The sequence below is a fragment of the Nyctereutes procyonoides genome, unplaced genomic scaffold (assembly GCF_905146905.1).
Source record: "Nyctereutes procyonoides isolate TBG_1078 unplaced genomic scaffold, NYPRO_anot_genome, whole genome shotgun sequence".
NCBI classification, from domain to species: domain Eukaryota; kingdom Metazoa; phylum Chordata; class Mammalia; order Carnivora; family Canidae; genus Nyctereutes; species Nyctereutes procyonoides.
Genome location: NW_026575122.1, coordinates 24,577,912 through 24,596,747, shown reverse-complemented (window position 1 = coordinate 24,596,747; position 18,836 = coordinate 24,577,912). Strand labels below are relative to the sequence as shown.

At 38.9% G+C, this 18,836-nt stretch overlaps 1 protein-coding gene across 8 annotated transcripts in view; it reads left to right on the top strand.

Moving 5' to 3' along the window:
- NR1H4 (nuclear receptor subfamily 1 group H member 4) overlaps positions 1–18,836 on the top strand; it is a 72,510-nt gene that overhangs the window by 9,811 nt on the left and 43,863 nt on the right. For 4 of the 8 annotated variants that reach the window (XM_055336596.1, XM_055336592.1, XM_055336595.1 and 1 more), the window contains exon 1: positions 15,613–15,724. In XM_055336596.1, coding sequence (XP_055192571.1) covers positions 15,619–15,724 — 106 coding nt within the window. In that variant the 5' untranslated portion in view covers positions 15,613–15,618. Of the gene's footprint in view, positions 1–5,185; positions 5,276–6,016; positions 6,152–6,801; positions 6,935–15,612; positions 15,725–18,836 lie in introns of those variants that run through there. The other 4 variants (XM_055336593.1, XM_055336598.1, XM_055336597.1 and 1 more) reach the window with 2 other exon arrangements.

Genomic DNA, 18,836 nt, shown 5'->3' with positions numbered 1-18,836 from the left:
AAATTCTACAGAACTGAGAGCTCTAGGAGTACATCAGAGTGAATAGAGACATACCTCGCCCATGAAAGGCATGTTATAAGCATATAAATCTTCCTACCTAAATATATAGGCTTGGTACCATCTCAAATTCCTAAAATAACTTAAAAAAATGTGACATGAAATGTGATGATTTATTACAGAGATAAAGAGATGATAATATCTTAGGAAATACTGAAAAAGAATGAACAATAATAGGGAAGGATGATACTAGTATAAGTTAGAGCTGTATGATAATGGGAAACTAAATTCAGTGTCAATAAAAGAAGGAGCATAAATCAGTGGAAAAAAGTATGCAAAAAGCAATTCCAAGAAAACTCACCTTGTGCCATAAACTAAAATAAAAAAAACAATGAAAACAAGCTTTAAAAATTGAATATATTTAATTATATAAATGGAATATTTTTTCAGGTATAGATAATTAAAAGACAAATAAAAGTGTCTGTAGTAAATATTCCAGAATGCTAATACATTTGATATGCAACGAACTCTGCTAAGTCGATAAAAAAGATGAACACTTCCATAGAAAAGTGGCAGAGGACATAAACAGAAAGTGGAAAGAAACTATCATATGTGGATGATAAAGATGTAAAAACAGTTAAACTTTATTAGTAATCAAAGAAATGCAAGTTAATACAGTGAGATAGGATTTGTCACCTATCAAATTAGAGAAGATTGTTGAAAGTAATGCTAATGAAGGTGTGGTGAGAAAGGCACCCTTATTGAATGCTGGTAGGAATGTAAATTGGAAAAAAATTATAGGGACACCTGGGTGGCCCAGTGGTTGAGCATCTGCCTTTGGCCCAGGGCGTGATCCTGGAGACTCAGGATCGAGTCCCACGTTGGGCTTCCTGCATGGAGCCTGCTTCTCCCTCTGCCTGTGCCTCTGCCTCTCTCTCTGTGTCTCTCATGAATAAATAAATAAAATCTTAAAAAAAAGAGAAATATAGGATGCAACTTGGCATTCTGTAATGCTTTTTTGTATTGACTGAATTTACTGCAATTTTAAAGCTACTTCCATTTAAAATTAAATTTTAAGGGATCCCTGGGTGGCGCAGCGGTTTGGCGCCTGCCTTTGGCTCAGGGTGCGATCCTGGAGACCCGGGATCGAATCCCATATCGGGCTCCCGGTGCATGGAGCCTGCTTCTCCCTCTGCCTGTGTCTCTGCCTCTCTCTCTCTCTCTCTGTGACTATCATAAATAAATAAATTAAAAAAAAATTTAAATTTTAACAAAGTGAAATAAGTCAATCGAGGAAAGATAATTATATGGTTTCACTTATATGTGGATTTAAGAAATAGTGCAAAAAACCTTAAGGGAAGGAAGGGAAACTGAATGGAGAAAAATCAGAGAGGAAGACAAACTGTGAGAGACTCTTCACTCTGGGAAACAAACTGTGGGTTGAAGGAGGGGAGGGAGGTGGAGGGATGGGGTGACTGGGGGGACCATCACTGAGGAGGGCATGTGATGGGATGAGCACTGGGTTTTATACTGTATGTTGATAAGTTGAAATTAAATTAAAAAAATAAATTTTTACAAGTTTTCAGGAAAATAGGGAATGAAAGGCAGGGATGTCTGTGTGCACATTCAGATATTTTTTTCTCTTTGCTCTGATTCTAACCTTAATCCTTTATGTATTGGCACATGTGTGAGTTCATCTGAATAGAAATGATGGCTCTCTGTTATCTGGGCTTTTATTACTAACTCTGGAGAATTTTTGGGTTCTCTGTCTACAGCTTCTCAACGTTCAGTATTTAAACAGAGCGTTTTAACTGTATTTCTTAGGAGGTGTTCCACTAGTCCAATGTACTCAGGCATCTCTGGCTGTGGCTGGTGCCTGGGGTGTGTGTGTATGTGTGTGTGAGACTTCCTTCCCATGTGCATGCTCTCTCATCACTGTGCACCAATTTCTCTATGTGTGCTTGTGGAGGAGAATGGTCCATGCTATTCACAGAGAAAGCCTAAGGGGCAACGTGCAGTTTCGATGAAGTGGACACTGATAATAATTAGTAATACACTCAGTCCAGCATATTTTTTATTGAAACATTAAAAATCTTAAACTCACTAGATTTTTTTAAGTCCAAATTTGTGTGCGTGTTTTTTAATTGCAGAAAAGTATGATACGATGATCAATAATAGGCATTCAAGTAATAAAACGTGCTACATTAGAATAAAATTCTGCAGTGAAGTGGAATGAAATGTGAGCTCACAGAGGAATGGGAATGATAAAAAATTTTTCTAGATGTTGAACATTTTCTGGTATTTCTTTGAAGGATGAGGGAGGCTATTAAATTGCTGTGGTATTTGAGTGATTGAATAGATTTAAGAGTAATGTAACAATGTCAATATAAAATGTCGATTTTAATGATATGTCAGAAGTAGTTTTTTTGCGACTTTTTAAAGTGAAAAACTACAGATATAAACCCAAAAACATGTTGATGGAGTACATTGTTTTTCAAACTTTTTGTAGGGAGTAAATGAACAAAGCAGTTCAAAGGTGACCAGTGTAGAGAATACCCATTGCTTATGCTCAACCCTCAGAACTACTCCTTCTAAGGAAGGGAGGATGTGAGGGGAGAAAAAAAGCCTTCAGAACTAAGGTGTGGGATCTCTTGGGAGTCAGTCTTCTCATTGCAGTTCTTCCTCCAACAAGGGGGTGAAGAATATTAGAGAGAGGAAGATATAGAAGTAACCCTAATTAAAGAAATAATCTATATGAAAACACTTGTTAAACTTGGGACATGATAGGTGCTCATTAAATGACAAGCCAGGTGAGGTCAAAGTCACCAATCCCAGTAAGGAACTGCTGAGAAGTAAAGACCCTACTATTAGGTGGATGTAAGTGAGCTTACACGCCCAAGGCAATCATTACCTATATTCATAGATTGCCTATAGTATTACCTAGTTAAAAAAATTTTCTTCTTCTGTTATTTGTTTAAGGCAGAGATTATCAAACTCTGCAAAGGGCTAGCTAGTAAAAGTTTTTGGCTTTGTGAGCCATACATTGTATGCACCAACTACCGACTCTGCCATTGTTGGAGGAGAAAAGCCATAGATATTCCGGAAACAAATGGGTGTGGCTGTGGGCCAGTTACACTTGACAAGCACGTTTGAATTTCATATAATTTTCATGTGTCATGAAATATCCTTCTTTTGATTTTTTGCTACCCTTCAGAAGTGTAACACCATTGTTAGTTTGCAGGCTGTATGAAAACAGGTGGCTAGCCAGCTGTTCAAGGCCACATACAGTGTTCAAGGGCCCTTTGTACTAAGAGTGGCTGTAGTATCAGAAAGATACACAAGGAATCGGCCCTCGTAGTTGTATTTTGGGAAGGAAAATGGAAAACAGAACTGGAAGGAATACTTATTTTTCAGGGTAGTGTTTGGTGTGCTCACCATGTGCTTCCATTACCATTCCAGAAATTAAAGAGTTTCCTTTTCTTTAAGCTTCCCCAGGAATCACAAGTCCATCAAACCCAGTTTGAATAGATCTGCCAACTGTTTTTGGATTCTGGAGGGCTTTCTTGTTAGCTAATCAGGGGCACCCACATTGTGGACTTCTAGCGAGGAGTAATAACCCAAATGCTACAGAAATAGAAGAATTGGGCTTTCATTTGGGTGAGAGATCAATAAATTATGTCCTTTGTGCTAATAGGAGAATCATATCCTTGTCTTGTGCCACTCCTCCAAGAAGAGCATGCCGAATGGCAGGGAATTGGGCAAAACGAAGCAGGAAAACAATAAATACAGATCATTTAATTAAGCCAACATTTCTTTTTTTGTCACCTTTTAAAGAAAATATTTTTTTTTTATTTTAGAGAGAGAGAGAGAGAATGAGCAGGAGGTAGAGAAAGAAATAGGCTCCCCATTGAGCAGGGAGCCTGATGTGGGGCTCGATTCCAGGATCCTAGGATCATGACCTGAGCCCAAAGCAGGTGCTCAACTGACGGAGCTACCCAGGTGCCCATGAGCCAACATTTCTTGAGGGCTTATTATGTGCCAGGCACTTTATATAAACATATAAAGGAAAATATGAGAATCTAAAAATGAAGATGAGTTTGCATGGAAAAATATTACAGAGCTATCATATGATGTGGAAGTATGAAGGAGCTTGAGGAACACAACTAAAGATTTAAAAAGGCAGATGTGAGACAGAAGGAAACCCAAAGGAAGAGCCAAAGAACTGAAATCTCCTGTTTTTTGTTTGTTTGTTTTAAAGACCAGAGAAAATGGGTCTTATATTACAGAATACATATCCGGATTGAATATTAGGAAAAATTCTTGACTTTGTACATTGTGGATTTATGGAAATAATTATTATGGGAAACTATGGAATTTTCCATTCCAGAAGAGGAACTCTATCTCGAATAGTAATTGTCTGAATTTTGGGGAGGCTTTTCAACCCATTTATCATACAATATGCAGGCATGTATACACAATTATAATACATAACTAATTGATATATTAACATATACACAGTGAATATATACCTTTGTAATTCTTATACACATATTGAAAGTTGGATTTCCCTAGTCCGCAACCAGCTTGTGAGTGTGAATGAGGTCTCATTAACAGTGACAACTCAGCTTTTACTGGTTTATTCCTCAGGATCTTTAGCTTTCTGTCAAACTCCAAGTATTTCAGAAATGGCTTAGGGTCTTTCCTCATGTTTGTTCATGATCAGGTTTGTTCTAGCTGCTTCTTTTACTTTTTGTGTCCATGAGTAGAGCTGTACCCGACCAGTGGACACAATTTCTCTGCTCCTCCATGGGTTATGGTGATACCTAACATGCTGCTACTATTACACAATTGCCCCAGAAAAGCCCTGGTTCTTTTGGGGCCAAAGTTTCACTGTGATAATGTGACAGCAAGGGTGGAGCTGAAATGAGTATTCTTTCCTACTCTTTGGAAGTAAGTCTGTTGGAAGTGTCTACCTCACTTTATACATTGATGCTTCTAGATTTCCTTTTTATTTATAGCCTCTCCTCTCAACTTATGGTGGCAAGAAGGCCTCTTGAATCTACTATAGATTGGTTGAACACTGTGCTACAAGAAGAATCACACATTTCTCAAATGACTAAGGTTTGCTTTAGGGGGAAGGTCATGGTTCTTGGCTCTGTCTGACTTTAGAATGGGTTTTCTCCCACAGGCCCCTTGGCTTCCTGGAGAATTCTGGTAGGGCCATGCCACTGGTTCACTAGATGGACCCAGATTTGTCTACAACCCTACAGTGGACATGGTTTGTATCCTATAGCAAGAGGTTCTCTCTCTTTTTCATCTCTTCAATAGCCTTCTGGTATTTTCTCATCAATTCTGATGTACCCTAGTCTTGACCATCTTTAAAAATTGCCCTTGAAACTACATCATTCATCAGCTACTTCCCTATCTTGACTCCTTTTCACACCCAAACCTCTCTGTTAAGGCATCCTAATCTTAAGCTCTATCACCAGCTTTCATGACAATCTGTAATCATTTGTGTACATGTGTGATTATTTTTTTAATGTCTCTTTTCTTCATTAGGCTGGATGTCATAGATCATGGACACTTCTTTTTCCTTTTACAGTTTTATCTCCAAAGATCCAGTCCAGAGCTTAGGGTAGAATAAGTCCTTAATAAATGTTTTTTGAAACTATGAATAAAGGAATGAATGCAGCAGCATAGTCTGGTAGACTACCTTACCAACAGCCCAGTATATCTGAAACTCACTTCTGCTTGAACTGGCACATTCTGCTGAGTGAAAGAGAAAGAAATAAAGACATATATAGTAGGCACATTCTAATGAAATACGTATTTGTCCAACAGAAACCCTATATTCTCTTCCCAAATAGGAAATATAAATAATTATTTATTTGTAAACAAAATGATTTCTTGGTAGAAACAGGATAAAAAGGTTTGAATATCATCCTTGGAAAATAGCCTCGGAAAAGAGATTCTAATAGCACAACTTCTCATTACTTGACCTTTCAAATTACTTCTTCAGGAAAGTAGGAGACATTTTGGAAGGAAGGAAGGAGGAAAAGAAGACCTAAAGATATAACCAAAAGTGGATATTGCTTCTCTTGTTCTCTTGGATTCATTCTGGACATTTTCTCAGGATGAAACTTCAGACACTTTGGTGAGATTTACCATTATTTTTCTTTTACCATAACTTTTTTTTAGCCCACATAAATATAAGACCATGGTAGACCCTGAGAGTGAAAATGTAAGCCCCTGAAATTTTCTCTAAAGGCCAAAAATTAAGATCCTGAGATAACACCTTCTGAATTTTTGATTTGCTGACATAGTGCCTACTCAAGAAGATTCCAGCAGGAAGTGGTCTTAAATCCACCTTTTTGTCTTTGTAAATACCTACTCAACTTTGGAGTAAGGTTTAAGATAATAAGTCATCAATTTATCCCATTTTTAATCAATGCCTTTCTATTTTTCTTTTTACTTATAAAGCAATAAAGACATAACCAAAATATCATCAAATCTTGCCCAAATTTCTCAAGTGCTAAAATTTAAATGAAAATATGTGATATTTTTCCAGATACATTAGAGAGTATCTCTTTTGAAAACACATATCCTGGACATTTGTGAGACCAAATGAGGTGTAAAAGTGGTAAATATTGAAAATAGATATGTACAGAAAGACAAAATGTCTACAAAGAGATCTAATTGCTTTTTTGTGTATATGCTACTCCCTTCCTCCCTCTCTTAATGAATTATCTACACTGCCAATTAACTACACTGCCCTTCCTCAAACTCTACTTATTTGTCTTTCAGAGTTTTTTTGAAGACTACCATAGCGAAAGGGCATTCTCAAGTAGGACAATTTGGATGGGATCAAAAATGAATCTCATCGAACACTCCCACTTACCTGTCACCGAAGAATTTTCTCTTTCTGACAACTTATTTGGTAAGTCATTGAGTTTATTTGAATATAAGTAAAAACAAAGTGCAACTTGGAAATACAGGAGAGAAAAAAAGGCCTAGATGATGGTTCCAACAGAAACTGGCAAATGTTTTTGTTCCTTCTAAGTACTCAATAAACATTAGCTACTATGCAGGGTTAGAGGTAGATCAGACCTTGGATTTATTGAACCTAATGGTCTTCTTTTTTATAGATGAGGACAGCAAGACTGAGAGCTTTGTGACTTGTCCAAGGCCATGAGGCTAGATAATTAACAGACCTGGGAGTAGAAACGGATTCCTGTTCCAGGCTAATTCTGATATTATTATAGCATGTACTAAAGTATGAAATCATGCTTCTTATGGTTTAATATTATACCTATAAAAGGCTGAGGTTACTTAGATTATGGTTTCCTTTCCACTATTCATCTCATGCTGGGGGATATATAGCACAGTGTCATGATTAGTCACTTAAATTGGATTGAGAACAAACTGTTCTCAATTGTTTTCAGTAGATCTGTAACTAGATGAAACCATAAAATGATATATTGCTTCACTTTATAAATTTATGAAAAAACTTTTCATTATAAAGAGTCTCTATTGGGAACATCAGCACAGACTCAACAGCAGCAATATTTGAGATGGGGCAGGGAAGCCTTCTGCCAGTCATAAAAATAATTCCCTTCTGGGAGGCTTGCATACTCCCAGTTTTCCACTCTACGTTAATGCATGGACAGTGGTAGACTATGATAGTGGAATGCAAAGCAAGCATTTATAATTCCTCAGAATTCAATGTTTGAAGGCACGTGATCCCTTATTTGGTTATAGACACCTTTGAAAGAGATTAATTAATAACTGATGCCATTACCTACTAGTCATTAGCATCTTAGTGTGTAATGGTTTTGTGGGTTATTTCCAAAAAGAGGTCATTATTTGTATTACCTATTTGCATATCTACCTGCCCTGTGCAGTATAAGAGCACTTAAGAGCAGTGACCATATTTTATTAACCCAAGTTTGCACTTGATAAATAAGAATCAAGTAATAAATAATAAAAGAGAAGGAGAAAGAGGTTTAGGGGAAAAAAAAGAGATATTTATCAGCAACTCCCAGAGACACCAAAGGCAGTAGTAATTATTTATGAAATGCCAGTTCTCAAACATACTTGCTGCATCTTATTTCTTCCATTTGGCTTTTTTTCATTCTGTGCATGCTTTCAAGGCCAACAGGCCCTGCCTCCATGTCCAGCTACCTAACCATTTGCTTCTGGTCCACCCTTCTATTAGTCCTTAAGATATTCAGTGCAGAGACATCTTCATAATTTTTGTCCACTAATCAGAATTCACAGGATAATTAGAACTGTAAGTGCTTATCACAGACTAAGGAAAATTCCATGGAATTACATGGAAAATTCCATGTAAGATTGTTTTTTCATCTCATTGTAATTTTATGATTGCAAGCAAGCATGTTAGCTTGAAGGCTGACCTCACCAGCCATAAGGTAAAAAAAAAAAATGTGAGCAGGTAGAGAAAGAGTGGTGGGAGTGCTGTCAAGTTAGAAACATCTGGGAGTGATTGCTTAGGGAAGCCACAGTGACTCATGCTTTTGGTGTTGCTCTTCCTTCAGCTCTCCTTTGCTAGACCACATTCCCATCTTGTTTTCTAACACTGCCACTTAAGATTTCTGAGAGTATAAGCTGCATGAGCTGCAAGCACAGCTGTTATTCCTGGCTAGAGCAGTGTCCTCAAATCTTCATCTAGTCTTTTCTCCTGGTAGACTAATATCTGGCATGGGCATTGGGACACTTTTTCCTTTTCTGCATTAAGTTCTAGAGCCAGCTCTATGCATTTTTTATCACATCTCTTTCCTCCTGGGGCCTTGGTCTCACTCCACTCAACAAACCTGAGCTAAAGGTACACCAAAGGGGTGGATGAAGGCTTACATGTTCATTTTCTTATTCCTCCTCCTCATCTTCATTTGTGTCCTGATGACCCTGATGGATTCTTTGGGCTTCTCACCCTGAGCTTAGGATGCAGGGCACCAAGGAAAACACTATGACCAATGGATGAGTAACTCACAATGCCTAACTCACCACTCGAGATGTGCCAGAGACTCAGAAGTGTTAACCCATGGGCTCAACTAGCTGGAGAGTGGGATTCTTTTCCAATGGTCCATATAATGAGTAACAGCTATCATGTTCTTACAACAAAGGGAAGTGAAGTTTACAGTATAGCCTATGGATAGCAATCATTTCTTTGACCCAAATATTGAGTACCAACTATATACTGGGCATTGAAATAAAGCAGAGAATAATACAGGCAAGATCCTAGTGGAGGATAGACTCACACACACAAGAATACAAATAAATAAATAGACAAAAAAACATCAGGTAGAGGTAGGGGCTATGAAACAATAAGACAGGGTATTATAGTAACTGGAAAGATGGGGCTGCTCTAACTGGTGTGTCAGGGAGGGCCGCTGAGGATTTGACAACTGGGCTTGAGACTGAAAGGCAAGAAGTCAAGGAGAACATTCTAGGTGGAGGGAATAGGAAATGAAAAAGCTCAAAGTCTGGAATGAACTCAGAAGGGCCTTGCCTTTTCATTTTTATTTATGGCAGTTGAAAGAGTCTAGAGAACTGGCTCTGGACCTTGCATTCCCATTAACCAGAAAGAGTAAAAGATTATTAGACCAAGAATTCTAGAACCACTCTCTAGTTTTAACATTTGGCCCACAAATTGCTACAGTTGTGCCAGAAAGTGGTGACTGGGACTCACTGGTACTCATCTGGCACATGGTATGACTTTCAAGGTGGGCTTGGGTATGGTCCTCCACCCTGCAGGTAACTGCATGGACCATAATGAAATCCCTACATTAGGACATTGAGAAGGTGGTATGACGATTATTCAGCAAATACTGATGAGCACTCAATAATGGGCACCGGAGACAGTGATGACCTTTCAGCATCTTCCACACATGGTTATGGACCCTCACTCTCTGAAGGATTTGCTTAAGGTGAAGGGGAAGCAACTCCACATGTAGAAATGGTTACCCTGAAGGAGAAGAGCCAGATGCAAGGACTTGTATGCACACAGTTTATGTGAGAGGTGGTTGTGGGTTATGGAAGCAAAAGACCGGGGTCAGGAGAGACGGAAAGAGGAAAACCAGCATAAGATAAGTTATGAGGGTCACTGCTGTGGACAGGGGAACTGGACTCCCCCAAAAGTAGCACGGAGAATTGTCTTCTGAGGGACCAGGGACTGGGGCAGTCACTAACAGGTTGAGGGAGAACTTCTGGAGCTCCCTGGCACTTCTGCACTGTGCTTTTATCACTCCTGGTGGAGTCAGGCCGTGTGGTCTCTCTCCTGTGGTGTTGGAGAAGTTCTGGGCAGAAAACAAAAGGATGTGTGGCATGCTCCAGAACTGACAAACTGAATACAAGGTGAGCCTGAGCTCACGTGTGATTATTTGCTGTGTCTGTGGCTGAAATGAGGGGTGGGTTGAAGGATGTGACACTGCTACCAGAGAGGGGTCTGCCATACGGTTTAAGTGATTTTTTCCTCCAAATCAGTTTAAATATTCAAGGGAAGGCTAAGAATTTGAGGCAGAGGATAGTGCAGATTTGCTCTGTTTTCCTAGGCTGGTCCTTGTAGAAAAGAAGGAGAGAAGCCCAGACAGGATGGAATTGTAGAGGTGAGGCTGGAACGACCTCGTGAGGTCCTTTAATTTATTCTGCTGCTACAATGTCCCTGACAAATCCAGATGGGAATCCAGCTCATTGGTAACTCAATCCACATGTAGACCTTGGCATGGAGGGATGTAGTAACCCAAAAGAGATAAGTCTCTTTTCTTTTGGGACATCCTGCAAGCCAGGAAACGTGGTCAAATATTAATTTAGTGAATTGAGAAAGGCTTCAATCTTATGAGTGAAGAAGGCAGGGTCTTTATGCAATTAGTGTATAATAAAAGGTAATAATGGCAAAGTCCACAGCTTCCCGCAGTTTGGCATGATGAATGGGTTAGGAGATTCAATATAACTGATATATTCTTCTGGCAAATTGTGCTTTAAGAACTGAAAAAAAAAATTACAGAATTTCAGACTAATAGGAAAGTATTCTAACAACAGGACAGAATGAGCAAGAGAAGGTACCATCTTAGGCTCCCATATCGATTGTTCTCAGTGCAATGAGTCCTAGTTGTCCTAGCTCAGTGATATTAGGAAAAGTTCCCTGAATGTGAATGGAAATAAGCAATGAAATTGAAAGAAAATAGTCTTCGAGGCAATGGAGATATTCTGAAGTTTAGTTTTGTCCCCTGTAAACAGGGGTAATGATGACACATCACGGCTTGTTGGGAGATTTGAAGGGCTGTGTGGGAAAATGTTCTGTAAACCTGGTTTCACACCATGTAATTAATCTGGAGTTTGCAGTGTGGTGTCACTATTTGCTAAAGTGATAAATACCACTCTACTCACTAAGGGAAGGAAGTTCTATTTATCTTAACATTGTTGAATGCAAGGAATCTTCACAGAGGCAACAAAAACCAACAGTATGGAAATAAATGTCTGTATGCCCTAAGGAAGGAGACATGTTCTATCTCATCTTGGTGTGATAGCATTGCTAACAATAGCTGTGGAATCCACGTTTTTATATTTTTAATTATGGTATCAAATAGTCCTTCCAAAGACCCATTCTGAATGAGCCCAGCAAGTGGCAGGAGGCACATTCCACATAATTCCTTTCCTTTAGCTACTTTTCTTTACGTTGTGCTTCTCTCAGTGATTATGCCTGTTTCCCCTGGGTAGCTTTATTTCTATTAGAAGATATTTACTTTGGAATCTGATTCTTGCTTATGTCTTTTGCTTAAATTAAAATAATTGTTCAGATGTTACAGAATCAGCTAAATGTTTTAAAAAACAAGTAAAAGTCTTGAGATGCAGTTTTGTGGGATATTTCTGAATTTGACTTCAGGTACCTGCAGTCACCAGATTTATCTCATTGGGTTTTAAGTCAAGTTCTGGTCTGATGGGTAAATCACAGCTAAATATTTCCAAAAGGCGGAAAGATGCCATTGGCTCAGACAAAACAGGAGCTTTGTTTGAGTATGACTTCAATATTATTTCCTACCCACATCTTTCCCACAGATTTATGTAATATCTAAGATTCTTATTAATTCACTATGGCTTTGATTTTTGCTCTCCCAGTAATCTCAGATCTCATAATCCTTGTTAGTGGAGTTAAGAAATGGAAGTAGTTAAAGAAATATCCACAGAGACTTTTCTTATGGCAAAATGGACTACTGCTTCTTTTGATAAGGCATGGATGGTTTGGAAAAGTCATGCAGTGAGATGAAGATTTGTAGAGAAGTGGCCAGTTGGTGGGCAACTCCCTTGCCATTCAGGGCCTCACAGGCCAAGAAACAGATCTCAAGGGCATTCAGAATAACCAAGATGAGAAAGGGAAAATCAGGTTACAATTCTGTACATCTACAGAGATTTTAAAAATTGTGAGCATGGTAACAGCTACTATTTCCTTTTTTTAAAGATTTATTTATCTACTTATTTGCGAGGGAGAGAGAGAAAACATGAGCAGGGGTAAGGGCAGAGGAAGAAGGAGACTCCCTGCTGAGCAGGGAAATGGATACAGGGCTGGATCCCAGGACCCTGAGATCATGACCTGAGCTGAAGGGAGATGCTTAGACTGAGCCACTTAGGCACCCCAGAGTTACTATTTCTTGAGTGCTTTCTACATGTCAGATACTATGCTTCAGTACATTTTTGATTTTTTAGCAGACTTCCTACGTTCAGGTCCATCTCTGTCATTTACTGGTATGTGGTCTTAGGCAAATTCCTTAACTTTATGCAAGTGACTTCTTTATTTAATCAAGTTCTCAGAAGAATACCTGGCACATCATAAGTGGTCTACAATTATTTGCCATTGATATTAATTATAACAACACTCCTATGAAGCATATACGGTTACTATTCCCCTTTTACTGGTAAGGAAGTGGAGATTTAAAGATGTTTAGTAATCTGTTTAAGGTTCCATAGGTAGTATGTGGCATTAAAAATATAATAAGAATAAGCAATTAGAATTGGATGGTTAATGGTCCAAAGAGGACAGTCCTCTTCACTGTCTCAGTGGAGAAATTCTTTCCCATGAGATTACATCACTCAAAGTCTATTGGTCACGTCTTTTCTCAAGGATAATTCTCAAAAAAGCATTGCCAACATTTGCTCTGGGACTTCCTTTTTTTTTTTCATGGCTTCATAGCTGATTCTCCCACTTACCATGAATGAAACATCATTCACATTGCTCCCAAGTACCATATGCAATAGGACCCATAGAACTTAACCTGGTGATGAAATATTCTAGATTTATTTTGTCCAAGGTGGTAACCACTATCCACATGTGGCTAGCAAATGCTCAAAATAAAAGTAGCATAACTGAGGAATTTATTCTACTTTAATTTAATTCATTTAAATTTCTGTAGCCATGTATGGCTAGTGGCTAGTATTTCCGTGCACAGAACAGCAGGGGGGAAAATGTAGTTTTAGAAAAAAAAATAGCACAAAGCTGTTGGACATCACTGAGAGAGAAACAGATCAATCTTATGAAAGTATTCCAATCAGTCTTATGAAAACATCCTATGTGAATTTCACTCAGCAACAATAGTTTCCTGGATCAGCTCACTTGTCCACTAATTTCCTTGTTAGTATAGCAGTTTCTGAGGACAAAAGGCCTATTTGTTTGACTTGAAAAAGTCAGTAGAGAATTCTTTTTTTTTTTTTAAAGATTTATTTATTTATTTTAGAGAGAGAGTGTGTGAGAGTTTGGGGGAGGGGAGGGGTGGAAGGAGAGGGAGAAAGAGAATCTCAAGGAGACTCTATGCTGAGTGCAAAGCCCTACCCAAGCCCTGAGAATTCTTAAAATAGAAAATTCAGAGATAGTTTATCCTGGTGTATATCCTCTAGGGGTAGCTCTCCCATCCAGGCAAGGATAACTCTTGGGCTGTGAGGAGAAGAGAATGAGGTCAGAAGTAGACTAAGGATTGAGAACAGCTTTGCAAATGGTAAATCTTGATTTGGCAATCCAAGTGGAAACATAACCATGAACTATCACTCTTTTCCTTTTTCTTGGCAATGAGGGCAAGTATGGCTTTATGTTTCAACCACGGGGTTTGAGTCAGAAGACCTGGGTTAAAGTCCTAACTTAATCCCTCACTAACTCCATGGCTTTAGACAAATCACTTAGCGTCACTGAGTTGCCTTGTAAGAGTCTATAAAATATGGTAGAAGATAGAGGGCATCATAAATAATACCTCCTCAGAGGATACAAGTAGGATCAAATGATTTCATGCATGTGGAACCACTTTGTAAATGTGTGAAGGCTGTAGAAATGTCTTGTCCATGATTACTGCACTTATATACATTTGCCTTTCAACTGCTTTCATGTTTATTGTGTTTTTATCTTCACAACAAGTCTATGAAGGAAGTAGGGCAGGAATTATTATCTATGTTTTACCATCTGTGATGTAGACAAATGAGGCCCACAGAAGCTGAGAGACTGGCCTAAGGTTATATAGGGTGTCTGGTTGCATGAAGTGTGAGCTTAACCCTGGGCCTGCTGGATCCTATTCTAAAGTTTTATCTTCCAAAAAGTAACCAACAGTTACAAGCTTGCTATCTATAATCAGCAGGTTCTGCTGCAGAAATTACTCCTACTCAGTAAGCAAGTCATCCTACAACTGGAGTCAAAAGCCAAATAATCATAACATCAGTGTAATTATGATGGGTAGCCACCCACTGTGCTAAGCATTTTATACAAATTATCTCATTTAATGCTCATGAGTTAACTCTATGAGGTTATATGGTTATCAGCCCCATTTTACAGATGAGGTAATGGAGGCAGAAAATGGTTAAGGAATTTGTCCATTTGTCCAAATCTGTAGAGCTAGCAAGTACCAAGGAAGTACAAAATCAAATCCTGTTAGCAGGATTGATTCTTCCTGAAGACTGTGAGGGAAAGGTCTATTCCTGGCCCTCTCCCTGGCTTCTGGATGACTGCCTCTTCCCTGTGTCTTTTCATAGTGTCTTCTCTGTACGTCTATCTCAGTGTCTACGTTTTCCATTTGTATAAGGACACCAGTATTATGGGATGAGGGACCATCCTCATGACCTTATTTTAACTTAATTTCCTTTATAAAAACCCTCTCTCCAAATACTGTCACATGCTGATATCTGGGGGTTAGAACTTCAACATACCAATTTGGGGAGGAGTGGACCCAATTCCACTAAACAACAGTGGAAATAAACCCAGATTAGTTGGCCTTGTGCTGTTAAGCATTAGGCTTTAATGCTTTCTGCCATTACAAAATTGTATTATTCTGTAGCCTTTTGATAGGAACAAATGTCAAGACATAGAGCATGGTACTTGACCCTAAATTCACTTTTAGAGCCACTGAACAGAAGCCTACTTTACATGTTAAATTCTAAAACTGGAAAGTGCTCCCCAAAAATGTTTAGCTGAGAGACTAGTTTCCAGCTTACTAGGCAACTTGGCATGGAGGACTTTTCTCATAAACATTTACAAATATTCTGCTCTGTAATGAAGTTAATCAGTAAACCACACAACCTCTGGCCTCTGTTGCTTCTTACCTGGTCTCATTTTCAGTTGCTGTGAATAAACTAAGAATGGTAATGCAGTTTCAGGGGTTAGAAAATCCAAATCAAAGTTGTCCTTGCCATAGGCACACATCAGAATTTGTCATGGAAATGATGAGCATGAAGCCTGCTAAAGGTAAGACACTGTTCACAGGTGCTCTTGGCTGAACTTTTGCAACTGGGTTGAGGGAGTGGGGGGACTTTTTGTTTGAGATGTTAGCAGCAGATCTCTGTCAAAGATGTCTCAGAACCAGAAGACTGGGTGAGAAGTTGGGGTGGGTGATTTTTGAGGGTTTGAACAGGTGAGGATCTCACTGAGATAAAATGTTAAGTATGTTTTCACTAAAACTCTTCATTGAATATTATATAAGGTTAGCAAGATTTTTTGAGTTCAACTCTAGGAAATTCTAACATTGATGCCTGTAGACATTTGAAAAAACACTTTGAAGTACATTATGTAGTGCAGTGTTTTAAAAATGGCATGTCTCAGATCCCAGTGGTCATAAAGTCTATGTATGGCTTATGATCACCCTTAAAAACTAGAATAGAATAGAATAGGAGTAGAGTAAATAGAAATGTCAGAGTTCACTTCAAGAAGTAAGAATATGTGTTATTTCATGGAAATGTTGTCACCATTCCAACCAGAAATTGGCACAAATGCTACTGTGTCAGGGTTGTAGCCAATTTTCTTAATGTAGGTGCTGACTTCCTTAACGATTTCCTCGTTCTCTTCTGGCTGTAGGGTGGTTCAGTGGAATCCGTTTTGTTAACACCAACAATTAGTTGTTTTACACCCAGTGTGTAAGCCAGAAGGGCATGCTCACGGGTCTGCCCATTCTTGGAGATACCTGCTTCAAATTCACCAACACCAGCAGCAACAATCAGGACAGCACAGTCAGCCTGAGATGTGCCTGTAATCATGTTTTTGATAAAGTCTCTGTGTCCTGGGGCATCAATGATGGTCACATAATACTTGCTGGTCTCAAATTTCCACAGGGAGATATCAATGGTGATACCACGTTCATGTTCCACTTTCAGTTTATCCAAGACCCAGGCATACCTGAAGGAGGCTTTTCCCATCTCAGCAGCCTCCTCAAATTTTTCGATAGTTCTTTTGTCGATCCCACCACATTTGTAGATCAGATGGCCAGTAGTGGTAGACTTGCCCGAATCTACGTGTACAATGACGACGATGTTGATGTGAGTCTTTTCCTTTCCCATTTTGGTTTAGGTTTAGCGGTGGTTTTCACGACACCTGTGTTCTGGCGGCAAACCCGTTGCAAAAAAGCTTGAACATATTTTTTATCATAGATTTAGTAGCAAGATTTTATTTATTTATTTGCAAGAGAGAGAATGCATGGAGAGGCAAAGGGAGAAGCAGACTCCTTGCTGCATGGGGACCCCCATGTGGGGCTCGATCCCAGGACCCTGGGATCATGATCTGAGCCGTAGGTACATGCTTAACCGACTGAGCCCCCCAGTGCCCAAATTTACCTTTTTTAGAAAGCATACTTTAAAGTTGACTTACCAAAAATAAAAAAATAAATAAAGTTGACTTACCTCCGCCCCTTCCACATCTGATGCTCTATCAAAAGGTTCTGTTATTTGTTTGCTTGTTTTTGTCCCAGCCCTTGACATCTCTACAGGCACAAGTACGCACATGGACACACACGCACGCATGTGTGTGCATAAGGACTGGGGCCTTTTGTATCTCTATTCTATCTGTCCTGTTCACTATCGAATCCTTAGAGTCTAGCACAGTGTCTGGTAAAGAGCAAGTGTTCACTATATATTCATAAATGAAAGAAGCATCCGGTAACTTATGTTATCAAAACAGACTGTCAATAATTACGCATTAACTCTCAGTTAACTATTAAAATCAGGATTTTGCGAGGTTCTTTAAGAAACAAACATGCCGGGATCCCTGGGTGGCACAGCGGTTTAGCACCTGCCTTTGGCCCAGGGCGCGATCCTGGAGACCCGGGATCGAATCCCACGTCGGGCTCCCAGTGCATGGAGCCTGCTTCTCCCTCTGCCTGTGTCTCTGCCTCTCTCTCTCTCTCTCTCTATCATAAATAAATTAAAAAAAAAAGAAACAAACATGCCTTATTATGGCATTCAACTTCTCAAGAAGAGAGAACTTCTCAACTATTTTATACTCACAACTACCTTAGAAGGTAGCAAGCCTGGAGTGTTAATAGTTCCCATTTTTAGAGAAGAAATTAAAACAGAAACATGTTAGGCAGTTGTTCAAAGTCTCACAGTCAGTTCATGATGGAAGTTGTTCTGATCCTCTGTTTTGGGTGGTGTTGACCATGCTGGGTTTTTAAAAAAATTATTATTATAAGTTGCCCCATACTGTGGAGATTTGGCAGGGACACTGAAATACTAGAGGTAGATGTGCTTTGAGGATAGAAGCATCATTTAATAACATGTGCTGTTCTCATATTCTTACCATGTTTTATTGTCTTCATGTAATATCAATGTCTTTGCGAAAGCTTTCCATTTTGATTGAAATAATTCCAAAGACCGACACGCTCTTGTGACCATGATCTGACTGCAGTTGGGACTGCCTTGTGTCTTATTGATAACAGGAAGTCTAGTTTTATTGAAACAATGCTTTGAGGTCTTGTAATTGTCACTTGAGGAGAAAAAAATTACACATTTCCCTGGATTTTGTAAAACTCCAGATTCTGTCATTAATTGTTTGGCCTCAGGCAAGTTGCTTCACTTTGCTGGATCTGTAGGCAGAGAGATTCTGGGGCTGGGGGTGGGAATAGGTCATTGACAGGGAGGCTAAAAATCTAGCAAGAAGAGTAAGTAAAACAAATGTTTTTAATGCTTTTCCATTCTTTTCAAGCCTATTCACTCCACAAATTTTAGTCATATTTGGTTATGAAATAGATCAGGATTTTACTTATGTTTTATCTCTTCTTTTTGCTGTAATAATATCATATTTTCATATTCTTCCATTTTGTGTTTATAAGACAAAGGACTGTTGCCAGAACTTTTTGTCTGTCAGATATACCGACTCAACACTGGTTTTATAAGGAGAAGTCAGGCATGAAAGATAGGAGGTTAATTTTTGCCCAGATGGTGTATAATCTGTGGGTCAACAATCTTTTTCTGAATCAAGGCAGAAAGCATTCTTTTCAACAAACTTTTGATAGGCCTATATTCCACTTCACCCTTGTGGAAGAGCCTGGAATTCTCATCCCATAGACAATTAGTCTTATACTTATGGAGAT